We start from the raw sequence: 13,711 nt of genomic DNA on the forward strand, positions 1-13,711 counted from the left end.
ATCCTTATGTAAGTTAGCATTAGAGGTTTAAGCTAGAGCAATCAGATAACAACAGGAAATAAAAGGAATCCAGACTGGAAAAGAAGAAACAAAACTATCATCTATAATTATTTACAGACGATATTATATGAGCAGGGCTGCATAATTGATCCATTTCAAAATTTTGCTCATAATCAATAAGCTGCATCTCTGTACTCAGTTTAAGAAGCACTGGAACGAAGCTGCTCTTAGAACTGAGAGATGAAGAGATGTGAATTTAACCCAAAGCCCGGAGGGAGGCAGGGAACATGTGGAGGCAGGGCACTGGGCGAGGGACCCAGATGCTGGCTGAGGTTCCTGTTCTGACTATGGCCCGGCCTTGCCTGTGGACATGTATCTCACATAGTCTGCCTGACTGTAGCTCCCTTAGGAAGTGACATATTTGTGCTATTCCAAATATCTTTGCATCATATTAAGTGAAGAAAGTTTTCGAGGAGAAAGACAAATACCAGATGATTTCACTCACATATGGAATACAGAGAAATGAAACAAAGGGTCGCATACAACCTAAACCTAAATCAAACCCTAGAAATCTATCTGTAGAACTGAGGCTGCAAGCAAGAGAGGGAGAGTGGAGAATAGTGTGTAGAGGGCACCCCACGGATGATGGTGGAGGAATCTGGGTGCCATGGTGGTGAGTATGGTGGTAACAAACATCCAAAGAGGCTAACCCTCTGAATCACATAATGTTGTAAGCCAAAGTTATCTCAATTTAAAAAGAGACAAAAGGACACAACTCTTTGGAGAGTCCAGGGGTTTGAGGAGCTCTGTTGGGAACCAGAACATGACAAAATATATGTATTTTTATCTATCACAATATCACAGTGCTCAAATACAAGGTAACTGTTACATGGTTATTAATACCATTGTATCTCTTTTTTTTTTTTTAAGAGAAAATTTTTTTTAAGATTTATTTATTTATTTATATAAGCACTGGGCACAGTCAGAAGCGCGGGAGGGTGAGAGAATTCACCGAGCCAGAGCGGGGAGCAGAGCAGGCAGAAGGACCGAAGTACACTGCTGAGGGGAGCAGCGGGCGGCAGGAGAGGTCTGCGCACCATGTGGGACCCTCCTCCGGTGGCCGGGGAGCAGCCGGGGATCGAACCAGAGCTGCAGAGGCTGTGGGCAGCTTCGCCACCCAGCGCTCAACCACTGCGCCACCGGGGAGGCCCCCTATACCATTGTATCTCTTAAAGGAATTAACAAGCGCTTAACAAATAGTTGCTGGAGAAATTAAGGCCAAAGGACATCAAACAATAAAAGACAGAACTTGAATTCCAAGGATAAAATTTGATTCAGGAAATAAATAGCTGTGGTTTTCAGAGAATAGCCAATGCACTAGAGAGAGTGGCTCTGAGGAATCCCAGCCTGTGTGTAGAGGTAGTGGTTGATACTTACTGAGTGCAAAGGAATGTAGTGGGAGGGGGTCACTGGCTCTGAGGTAGAAGGAATATGATGGTCTACAGCACATGAAGTCTGTAGATTACCAGGCAGTTGGTAGCTCTAAGAAAGGTTCACTTTCCTGGCCCCCTCTTCCCTTCGAAGGTATAATAAAAACGACACTACACACAAAACCTAGGGCTTGCCCTTCATCCCCAGAAGTCCCTACTCCTTCCCAGCAAAGGGCTTAGAGGTGATTAGTGAGGTGGTTACAGTACCTCTGTCCTGCCTCCACAGAGGTGGGGTCTGAGGTCCTGTCTCACAGCCCACCTCTTGCCCACAGAAACCACAACACTCAAAGAGAATACACCTGACTGAGAGATGGCCTGGCCTGGGGGTCCTAACTGAACCTGTAAGAGACCAACATTGCTCACCTAAGCTGACCTGTCCCGACTCACCTGTTTGATGTATGGTAGCAACTAGTCCCATTCTGCTTAACAGAACTCCCTTAGTGCGTCTTCTTAGAACTGGAATGAATGTTGGAAGCTGCTATAGCCCAGACATACCCGTTTAAGGCCACTGGAGATTGATACACCCCAGAATTAAAATTTCTTTCTTTCTTCTCATTTATCCTTCCTTTCTTCTTGCCTGCCTGCATTTTCCCCTTCCCTTCTCTCCCTCCACCCCACATCTCTCTCTCTCTTCAGCACAAGCCCCTCATAAAAACAACCCAGTACCTTCTAGGATCCCAATATCTTGTGTTTTTTTTTCCTTTTATTTATTTCCTTACATTGTTGTTCGTTTTTGTATAGTATTTGATTTCTCCCCTCAGGTGTAGTCCCCGTAAATATCTCACCAGCACATCACCTCTGATCCACCACCACGGTCCCTGGTGCTCTTCCCACCCTTGTTTTGATCCCTTTCCCTCCCCTTTCCCTGATTTAAGCCTCAGATCCATAGTTGCCTATAAGTTTTGTCTTCTTTTTTTGACCCTTTGTTCAGTTTCCCTACATTCCTCCTGTAAGTGATATCATCTGCTATTTTTCTTTTACCTTCTGATTTATTTCACTGAGCATAATCCCTTCCAGCTCCATCCATGTTGCTGCGAGTGGCATGTTTATACTTTTGAATATCTTATTCCACTGTGTATATCTACCACATTTTCTTGATTCGGTCATCTGCTTTTGGGCATTTAGGTCATTTCCATCTTAGTTATTGTAAATAGTGTTGTAATAAATGTAAGGGTGAAGGTTTCCTTTCAAATTAATGTTTTTGTTTCCACTGGTAGGTTCGGAGGAGTGGAATTACTGGGTTATATGGTAGATCTATTTCTACGAAGTTGAGGGTCCTACGCACTAGGATCCCAATATCTTGAATGAATATGGCCAGCAGCAAATGAATACCTCTATTACTGGAGTCCTCCGTGAAGACTGACTGTGTCTCTAGGAGGCATTTGGTAATGTTTGGGGAAAGCCACACAGTCCTTATCACTGAACATGGACTCCTACTAAATCTGACATCATAATTTTAGGCAGACACAGGGTTGCAGCTGGTATCAATGGCTACCTGGGTGGGCAATCCTTCTCATGGCACTTCTTCTGTCTACCGTTTGGCTGTGTTTCTGGGTCACAGAATGTAGCTTTCACCATGCCGTGGCCTTTCTTTATGCAGTGGGCAGTCTGGCGGCGGACACCTGGAGGTTGGGCAGAAAGAATGCCAGTCAGCCAATATGTTCTTACAGCACTAAATTAGCTGCTTGTCTGGAAGTGTTTACTGGAAAAGGCTATTCAGTACAAATGAAAATCAAATTCAAGTTATTTCCAGAAGATTTCCTTTTTTCATGCAATTGTAAATACTCAGTAAATCTTATTGGATACTAGAAGTGAAAGATCATTTAAGAGTCTTTATTATAAAGAACTATAATATCTCCCGACAGTATCCTGATCATCTTAGGCAGGTATAGTACTGACTATTACCACATGGTCCTTGAAACTGAAAAACTAGTTTCACAAAGATAGGATGTCCTTGAAGGGGATGCAATGAGATCTAATCTTGAAACTTTGAAATACCTTGAGCTAGTAGTTCACATAATATACAAGTGATGTTCAGTACAGCTGTGATTCCCTTTAAAATTTCTGCTTCCCTAGAAAGTTTGAAATATCCCACAGCAGCCCTTTAACCCCACTTCACTCATGCACACTGCACTGACTGCTTGAAGCGGGAATTCTACTTCTAGTGTGTGTGTGAGTGTATATTAAGAAGCTCCAATAATAGGTAATAAGCCAATTAGGTGTTCACAATTGTGCTGCAGAGAAATGTCTATAACTGTAAAATAATGGGTTGTAAAATAACTGTAAAATAACTGTAAAATAAATTGTGTGCTCACACAATGCCGTAGCATGGAGCCCTTCAAGTGAATGTACTAGAGCTACCTTCATCAGTGTGGACTTAGGTCAAAAGCAAAATGCTGAATGAAAACAGAAAGATCAAGAGGGATGCACAGAGTATGACATACAGTCCAAACGCCTGAGAAGCACCAGGTACCTGATGCCAGATGGCCCATTGCACAGCTACACGCATTTATAATAAAAGGACTGAACAACAAACAAGAGAATCATAAACACTGTTTTCATGACCCTAGTTAATTTGGGGGAAGGAAAAGGGAGCCATGTCTACCCTGCAGCTGCCCTACTGCACAGGTAGTAGTTATAAGAGACTCGAGAAAGTTCCAGAACAGACATAGACATGATCCAAAAGGAGAAAGAGAGGCAGTGGCTTCTTCATAGATCGGTACTATTAACCGCCCCCAAAACACTATTAGTAAAACCCCCAAAAGTCCTAAGAACTTGAAAGAGACGGCCCCAACCCTTGCAGGCTGTGGGTAAGTTCATTAAACACCATAGCGGAGACAGTTATGCTCTACAAATGTCCATAAGCTCCCGTCCAGTGCCCAGCCTGTAGTGCCCACAGGGCTAAGGGCAAGCAATGGAATGAGAGCAAAGTGAACAATGTCACTTGCAGGCCAAGAGCATTAATAACAGCCAGCCCGCCTTTCCCATTTCTCCTTCCCGGTGGGGCGAACTGGAAGCCACACATTCAGATGTCTTAGCTACAAGATGAAGCGGGGAAGGCAACTTGTGTCAACTCACACTGAGTTAAAAATACAGTAGTTCCAGGCCTCCCTGGTGGTGCAAGGGGTTAAGATGCAACCTATGAAGCAATCCACAGCCACTGAAGAATGAGTTTGATCCCTAGCCAGGGAGCAACCCACATGGTGCAGCAGACCTCTCCTGACTCGCCCTCTGCTCCCCTCAGCAGTGTGTTTCAGTACATCTGTCTGTTCTGCTCCCCACTCTGTTTCTGGTGGGTCTCACCCCCATTCCACATCTCTGGCCTGCACCCCAGCTCTTGTATGCATAAATAAATAAATCTTTTAAAAAAATACAGTAGTTCTTCCTTCTCCACAGGGGATATGTTCCAATATCCCCAGTAGATGCCTGACTCTGTGGACAGTAGCAAATCCTCAATATACTGCACTTTTTCCCTATGTATACATACTGATGATAAAGGTTATTTATCAACTAGACACAGTAAGAGATTAACCACAATAATGATAAAACAGAACAATTATAACTTTTTATACACTGTAATAAAAAGTGAAGGTGATCTTTCTTGCTCTCAAAACATCTTACAGTATGTCATTTTTCAAGTCATGGTTGGCCGCAGGAACTGAAACCCTGGATAAGGAAAGACAACTGTAAACCTTCACAGTGTTGAACCCATGACATTTTTATTTCTTTGTTACGGTAGCAGAATCTCCCCACCTAATACTTGGCAGTGGAATCTCTCCAAAGCTTGACTTTGTGAGAAGAAACTACTCTCCCAGTAGAAATAAAAAATTGGTAAACTGGAGATAGAAAAAAAAGACTGGGCTGGGAATGCAGAGAGTTGGTTTCATTTTGCATTTGGCCCTTATGTACAGCAAACGTGAGTGGGTTTTCTACTTTTGTGGTCCTTCGGCCTCCATCAGTACGATGGTTCCTAAGTCTTCCTGCTTTGGATTTTTTAGAAGACATGCAACCCTTCTTCAAACAAAACCTTCCATGAAGACCAGTACAGAAAGATGGCAAAGAAAAACTGCCTCTCCCTTTAGACCAGCACCAGCACACCCACACCCTATGGAGAGCCTGGAGCCATTTGCAGTGCCCTGCAGATCCAGAGTGCACAACCGGCTCACACTGCCTCTACAGCCTGTTCTGAAGCCCACAGGGCTCTAGTGACAGCAGCCATTTCTCACCTGTCCCACACGTCACACTGCACTCCGTCCAGCGGCCATACTGCCAGAAGTACATCAGCTGCTCCACGTCATTGTCAAGGCCATCCTTCCGGACTGTGTACTCATACTTGATGCCAGGGTTGGTCACCTGGAATAGAAGCTAAGAAGCAAGAGAGGGGTCATGTCAAACTCAGCCATGACTTTATACTGGCTCTGTCATGTAAATACACCTCACAGCATCTGTGACCTGAAAGTAACTATGGTGCATGCACTGGAATAAATGACATTAAGGGAAGACAGCCCTGCCCCTACTCTACCTTTCTCTACATCTATATCTGTATCGATGGCTATCTAGTCTTCTCCGTTCTGTTATTACTGGCTGAATTTCCATGGAATTCCAGTTCATGTAAACAGAGAGATCTCATCATTTGGAAATTGCTTTGAGGGAATAGTGAGATGTGCCCCTCACTATTCATCACCTTGTACCCTCGTGTACTCACTAACTTTGTAATTATAAGTGAGTTACTTAATCTCTTTGTACCTTAGTTTCCCCATTTACAAAGTGAGGATAATAATAGGGTTTTTATTTGTTGGGTTTCAGTGAAATTCAAATGATGAATGTAAAATAATTAGATATGATTAGAACAGTGCTTGGCATGTAGCTAGTAATCAATAGGCATTAATTTTACCATTGTTGTTGCCTTATGATACTCTTCTCTAGCTTGCATGCTGGTTTGTTCTTTTAAAGAATAGTAAGCAGATCTGGGGTAAAAATAGTCAAAAGTTTTAGCCTAAGTATACTACTCTTAGGACCATCCTCTTCTACAGCAATTTACTTAGCAGACATTTAAAATGGATTTATCTTAAACTTAGAGGTTATGAGTTGGGCTGCTTCATGGGTTGGGGATGCCCACCTCTAAATCCTTTCCCACGTGGCAGGTAAATTGCAAGATCTCCTGACACTTTCGGAATGCAGTCGTCAAGCCTTGAGCTCTGACTTCCAAGAGTGCTCTGATCTTCTGGCTCTGCTTCCCTCTATCACCTGCGTGTCATTGGGTCTGACCCCTCCCGAGCTACCTGTCACCCCCAAGCAGCTATGCCTCTCCTGGCATTATTAATCCATTCTTTTTCAGTTATTCTTTGCTAACATGAAACACAAATCACAGACACTTTTGAAGAGCACATACTGCATTCAACCCCTCTTCTGGATGAATTTCACCAAGTCAAACCTTTAGCCTGAGGCAACTATATTATGACTTGTGAAAGAACCATGTTAGTTCTTCACCTTTGCTGGAAACTACCTGGCAACTCCCCCTGAGTGACACAGACTGATGGTGTCCTTTTATCCTCGAGGGACTCATCCTCATAGAAACAACCCGTGTCAATCATAATGAAGCTCAAACCTCTTGAAGGATGATTTTAAGGCCCCTGGCATTTCATTATGGAGGTTTAAGCAATTTTTGGATGAGAAAAGATCAATGGCATAAACTAACTGTGCTCCCCTTCCTGTTCCTTGTTAGAAATTGCTTTAAGGGTTCTTGATTAATGTCTCCTAGCAAACATCTAGGAAAAGAAAATTAGAAAATGCCAACTAATGTACATATCTGCAGCTCCCTTCCCCTCTGCTTTACCTGGATCCACACCGACTCATTGGTGGGACCTGCGGCCATCAGTTTCTCCAGTTCTCCTTTTCTATCATACTGAAAGGTCGTCCCTGCCAGCTTGTAGTTCCCATTCCATTGGATAATAAATCCTCCATTGAGGTAATACTTTTCTGGGTCTTCACTCCGGATGGCCAAAAAGTTTCCAGCTTCCTCAATCTCCATTACCCGTATGTCCCTTGCTCCCTTTGGTATGAGTCCAATGTCAACATAACCTAAGGAGAGAAGATATGATCATGAAAAAGGCACACTAGCATAGCTGAACACACCCTGTTTCTGATCTGACACTTACCCTCTTGCCAGCATCTCCACCATTCAAAGCCCTGTGTCCCTCGTGGGTAGTAAGTGGGATTGGCAGAAGCACTGATGATAGGGAATTTTAGAGATGTTGGCCAGGAGCAGAATTCTCAGTTGAGTGACTCAGTATTCAGTTTTATAAAGAGGATGAAAAAATGTAAATTGGATTCTGAAGCTTGTGTGGTTGATCCAGCATTTATTTTTCTGTGATTGCATGTTTAGTTCAAAATTTTTACAGTCCCTGGGTGGCTTTCCATTAGCATCTCTGCTCCCCCATTTTTTGCAGCTATCAGATTAATCTTTCTAAATATTGCATTGGTTACATCCTTTTCCTTATCCTCATTACCTGCACGTTAAAGACAGACTCTCAGAAGTGAGTTAATCACAGCTTAAATTCATCAAAGAATTCTGGAGGGAATCTTGGATTGATTGCCACCTGGTGCTCTTGATGGAAATGCTTGTGATGGAAATGCATTCCGAACATACCCTTTTATGTACTGGACAATAAATTAGAATTTTTTTCTCACATTTTGCTGAAATCTGAATTTATATTTTACTTTCTCATCCAGCCTTCTGAAAAAGCATAGCGGACATCATTTAAAGATGATCAATTCTGGCCACATTCTTTACCTTGCTTATTGGTTGTTGTGGTAGGAGGCAAACTGGGGGAAAGGGAATTAGAACTGTCTCTATTTGCCAAACTCTATGCTAAGTATTTATGCATGTGTCCTATATCTTAAGAACCATTACCATTGCCATCAAAGAAAAGAACATGGATTTTGGGGATGGCATTGTGAGAGAGGATTGGGGCCTAGAGGTGAGAACATTTGAGTTCTAATTTCTTCATTGCATGAGTGAGCTCTATGACATCATCAACTTCTTTGAATGTCATCTACATGACGCTGGGGCTTGCATGAGATGATGTCTGATGTCCCTGCCAGCTCTGATATTTGATTACTTTGCCCTTTCTTTTTTTTTTTTTAAAGATTTATTTATTAATGCATACAAGAACTGGGGTACAGGCCAGAGGTGTGGGGGGGCCGGTGAGAAGATTCACCAGAGTCAGAGTGGGGAACAGAACAGGCAGATGTACTAAAATACACTGCTGAGGGGGAGCAGCGGGTGAGACAGGAGAGGTCTGCTGTGCCATGTGGGTTGCTCCCTGGCCAGCGGGGATCAAACTCATGCTGCAGAGGCTGCGGACTGCTTCATAGTGCTGTGCTTAACCCCTTGCACCACCAGGGAGGCCCCTTTCTAAGTTAGACGTTCTTTGTTCCTTTAACCTTTCCAGATGAAACATGGTCTTAAGGTTCTGGTCATTTCCCACTGGACATGCACTAGTTTTTCAGTGCAGAAACAAAGCCTGCGTCTGTCACCTGATGGTGCCCTGACATCTCCCTCTCTCTTGGACACTCAGAGACATGGGAAATTGGGAATGAGTATCCAGCTGGGGTGATTTGCTCAGAAGCTGGGTCCAGGCACAACTTTATGCCAGTTTCCAAATGGGCAGGTCCTATTAGGGGGACCAAACTGTGTCTCATAATACTTGATGAATTCCCATTGGCCTTTATACCCTTGCCTGAGACAGCAGACTACTGATTCATAACCAGCTCAAGGAAAAGACTTAGGACTTTAATTTACTCACATCCCTAATCCATAATGCAAAGAATACTTATTTCATGCATAATGAGGCCAACAATCAAGGATGTGGGCTATAATCCTCCAAAGATAATTCCAAAGGGAAAGACAAACATTTCATTTTACAATTCAATCTTATTAATTTGATAGTCAAAGATGAAAAAATAGGATGGAATTTAAATAAATTTAGATTATCCACTGTTATGCTTACTAGGGAACAAGAGGTCATTTAATCAATGCACCCCATACTCTGGGAAGCGACTAAGTAACTTCATGCTGGGGGGTAAGCCTGCCTAGGAGATGGATGCCAAGACCTACCCAGGAAAAGGGTGCTACTGTATCTGAATGCACTCATCACTTCTGTGCCTGGCATCTCCCTCTGCTGAGACACTGCCCCCTCCCCGAGGGTCCTATGGGGTAATGCACACTGGACTCCCTACTCCCAGCATCAGCATCTCTACAGCATCCAGAGAATATAACACACTGAGCCCACCCCCTGCAGCCCAAAATGGCCTCATGCAATGACTGGTGAGAGTTGGCGTCTACTGTCCCAACTCCTTCACCCCTGGGGTGGGAAAACTCTGATGTACAAGTTCAACACTGGCTTAATGACACCCTCTTTTTTGATTGCATTCCTTTCCCTGTTTCACTTTCTCAATGCCCTACTGATGCTTCATAGACTTCCTTGACCCCTCAATAAAATATATGCACTGGAATTCCTGTCGGGGGAACCTAAACAAAGAGTAACCTTCATCTTCCCCAGGTCTACATTAAGCTTCCTGCCAAAACCCAACAGCTACAAATCACTGTCAGTGCTAAGTTTCTACAAGAAGTGTTTTAACTGAAGACAAATATGCGGGGTATCAAATCTGATCTGGGGTGAGGAAGGGCTCTCCACTCCCAAGGATGATTAGTAGCCCGAAGCTGCACAAAGAAGGAACATTGTAAAAGGTAATCGTGATACAAACCAGCAGAGTACAGGTTGGTAGGGGGACTTAAGGTGGCAGAAGCTACCTGGGGAGACATAAGGGACTACAGAGTGGGACCCCCTTTGAGGGAGCACTTGGGATGCAGACAGACCGGAAGCAGCCCTGCCTTGCCTTTCCTCTGCAGGTGTGCCCTGATCCCGCTGCCTTTAAACCACTGCTGGCTTTCTGCCCCCACATACAGAACCTGCCCTGTGTCTGCATCTTTTAAAACAGTTTTTGATCTCTTCTCTCCCCAAGTTGTGGCTCCATTTCTCTCACTAGTCTTCAGCCCTGGATCCTCTCCCAGGGACTACATTCCGACACCTGCTCCTGAGCATAGGCACCAGTCCATTTTATTTATTCATTCATTCATTTATTTATTCATCACCACATTAAGAATTTATTGGGAGCATCCATATCACAATAAAACAAATGTACAATTCAATTGACACCAAACGGATGAAGGCAAGGAACTTCTTGCCAAAGCTTGGTGGACTGGCACACAGTGTGAGCTCTGACCTCTCAGTCTAGAGAGTTTCTGAAATCCACGGGGAGGGAAGATGCTACTTCTCAGTGTGAAAGTCCTTAGCAACACTTTCTATCTATCTATCTATCTATCTATCTATCTATCTATCTATCTATCTATCATCTCTCAGTCATCTATCTGGGGTGGTTCCTCACCCCTCTGAATGAGCAGAGGGTGCTCACCACCCTTCTGACCAATATTTCAACCTTCACGTACCTTTTGGGGCAGACATGACTGTACTCTAGAATGCATGTGAAAGTATCATTGTAGCCCTTAGTTAAACAAGCAAACTGCTAGACTATACTTTCAGAGATCATTTCTATAGTTCGTTACCAGTCCATTTAAGCCTCTAGTTAGTGTGACACTTCCTGCAATTGCTTAGCAATCAACCCCTTTCCCAAAACTGCCAAAGAGCCCTTATCTCTTTTGTAGTGAAGGCTAGATTCCATATTGAATTCTCTGAAAGTCACAATCAACTTAAAGATAACAGCAATCAATCTTGCCCTGTCCACCCCCTTCTCAATTCCTCTATTGCTTCAAAGATTTATTTGTTCGTTTACCAGATCCTTCCTTCTGTTTGAACACCTTCCTCACGGTCTGGCAGGCAGAGCCATCCCCCAGGCACACACCACAGCGATCCTCGGTGGCACTGGAGTCGATCTCATAGTCACAGCCCACGGCCTGCAGGGGAGAGAGCTGGGGTGAGGGGTGCGGGCAGGAGGAGCCACACCTCCCTGGGACTCCTGCCTTCCCTTTCCTCCTGCTGAACTTGGGGCTGGTGGCAAATACAAGAACGAATGTTTCCTTTCCCTGGCAGCAGTCAGAGGAGTAACCAAAGCACCTGGGAGGGTAAAGGAAATAAACTGTTCAGACATACTGAGAGGCTCTAATTTTCCTGAAGTCACATGCTGATTTGAAACTCAGTTCCGAAAATTTAACTATGAAAGTGTACGGAATCAGTGTTGGGACAGCAAGTCCCTTCGGACAGGCAAACCTCATGCCCCTCCCCTTCTGCTGAGACTTCCCAGGGCTGATGCAGTTGCTCTACCTGTAGTTTGCCTCCTCACTCCCTTTCCAATTCACACTGGAGTGATCTCTTTGCTTCTGTCTGAGGACAGAATGTGAATCAACAGCCATGGAAGACAACCTGGCTTTCAAGCTGCATGGGATGAAATCTCTGAGCAGAGGACTAAGCACCAGACACTTAGGAGCCTCCAAGGCCCCAGTCCCCACTGCACTTAGCCATGTCCCAGCCATCCCGGCCTCCTCCACTCCACAGGGGAAGGACTGATTATTTTGCTCAGCCAAGACTACCCTTGCTCTTGTGCTCTGGACCCATCTCTCCTCAGGGTTGTGTCACTGTCCACTGACTCATCAGCTTTCCCTCTGCTGATTCCTTCACCTCAGTCCGTCTATATGGCCAAATCTTTCCCATCCTAAGATTCCCATTCTGAAAAGGGGAGCAATTAAACAGGGGGTGCTGTGCAGTCAGAGACCAAAGAATCCCGACTCAGATGGAAAGTCATGACGCTTGCTGTCTTCTAGGACCTGTGCTCCTAACCACACTGCAGAGGTTAAAAAAAAAATTACAAAACTAAACCATATTCTATCAGTCATGGTTCTCTTTCCTGTTGGGGAAGATTTGTGTCCAGTAGTTATTTTGATTTTTTTTCCTAAAGATCATGTTCTTGCTTATTTTAAAGCCACCTCCAATCTACTGAAAAGAATAATTGTTTGAATTTTAGATATAGCTCCCCACAGCTAAACAGACGATGCCCACTGACAGAAACTAGCTTCATTTTTCAGATTCATCATCTCTGATTTCTTTAAAGAGTGTGTGCTTCTTGACCCAATTGAGGAAAAAAATAAAGTGCTAAGAGATTTACTTAAAAAAAAAAAAAAACAACCAACACTTAATCATACTAATCACAATGGAAGGAAAATAAATTGTTTGGACAGATGCCTTCAGCGGTCATGTACAGAAGTCCAAATCTTCGTACGTGACATGTTATGTCAAACTCGAGTACCCTCTCATAAGCTGAACTTGACAAATCTTGTCCCAAGGACCTTCATTACTTCACTGACTTGAGATGAGCTGAACAAACTTTACTCAGACATGTTCATTTTAAAGAATGTTTTTTACATCTCTACCAGAAGAGGACAGGTTAAAAAGTGTGAAGACTAAAGGAAAGAAAGCCACAAAACAGTTTCTTGTGCTCATCTCCTTTGCTGAGTGACCATGTTTCTCCAGCAACATCTGCATTTATACCTGGGGTAAGGGGTGCTAGGCAAGGAAAGAGACACCACGCCCCAATCTGCTGTCCCACCGCATATTAAATGGGGATGACTTCACCTTATTTACTTCTCCCATCAGCTGCACACAGCATAGCAACACTGATTACATATGTAGCGGAGATAGATGAAGATAGAAGCCAGTCCTGAGAGTTGTACATAAAACACAAGGGTCCTCAGGGAATAATAAACAGATGTCATTGCCTCTGTCACCCCGTGATCTGGAAACAGGGCCCACAGCAAGGCCGTCTTTCTGCCTTCGGGGACATCTGAGGGGCTCTGCTGCTGCTGTCGCCAAATGTGGACAGACTCTTCAGACGGGACTCTTAAGAGACTAGATGGCCACCCAATGGGCATTTGTGTTTTTAAAAAAATGAATCACTTAACTCCCGTCACACTGACTTTTTAAAAAATAAACAGCTTAATGAGACATAATTGATAAACACGCACATATTTCATGTGCACATTTTGATAAGTTTGGAATCCATAAGCACCTGTGAAGTCATCACCACAGTCATGGTAAGAGACACCCATCACCTCCAAAATTTTCCCTACATCTGCTTCTTTCTTGTGATAAGAGCATCTAACATGAGATCTACCCTCTTAGCAAATGTTTACGTGCACAACACAGTGC

The 13,711-nt window shown here is 43.8% G+C and overlaps 1 protein-coding gene across 1 annotated transcript in view; it reads right to left on the reverse strand.

The window, feature by feature from the left end:
- LOC311171245 (A disintegrin and metalloproteinase with thrombospondin motifs 12-like) overlaps positions 1–13,711 on the reverse strand; it is a gene marked incomplete at both ends in the record, with an annotated part of 74,663 nt that overhangs the window by 27,881 nt on the left and 33,071 nt on the right. The window contains 4 exons of the mRNA XM_084233896.1: positions 2,986–3,112; positions 5,717–5,855; positions 7,327–7,571; positions 11,346–11,466. Of these exons, the coding sequence (XP_084090022.1) occupies positions 2,986–3,112; positions 5,717–5,855; positions 7,327–7,571; positions 11,346–11,466 (632 nt within the window). The remainder of the gene's footprint in view (positions 1–2,985; positions 3,113–5,716; positions 5,856–7,326; positions 7,572–11,345; positions 11,467–13,711) is intronic.

This window comes from Talpa europaea (genome assembly GCF_964194135.1).
Source record: "Talpa europaea genome assembly, chromosome: 5".
NCBI lineage: Eukaryota > Metazoa > Chordata > Mammalia > Eulipotyphla > Talpidae > Talpa > Talpa europaea.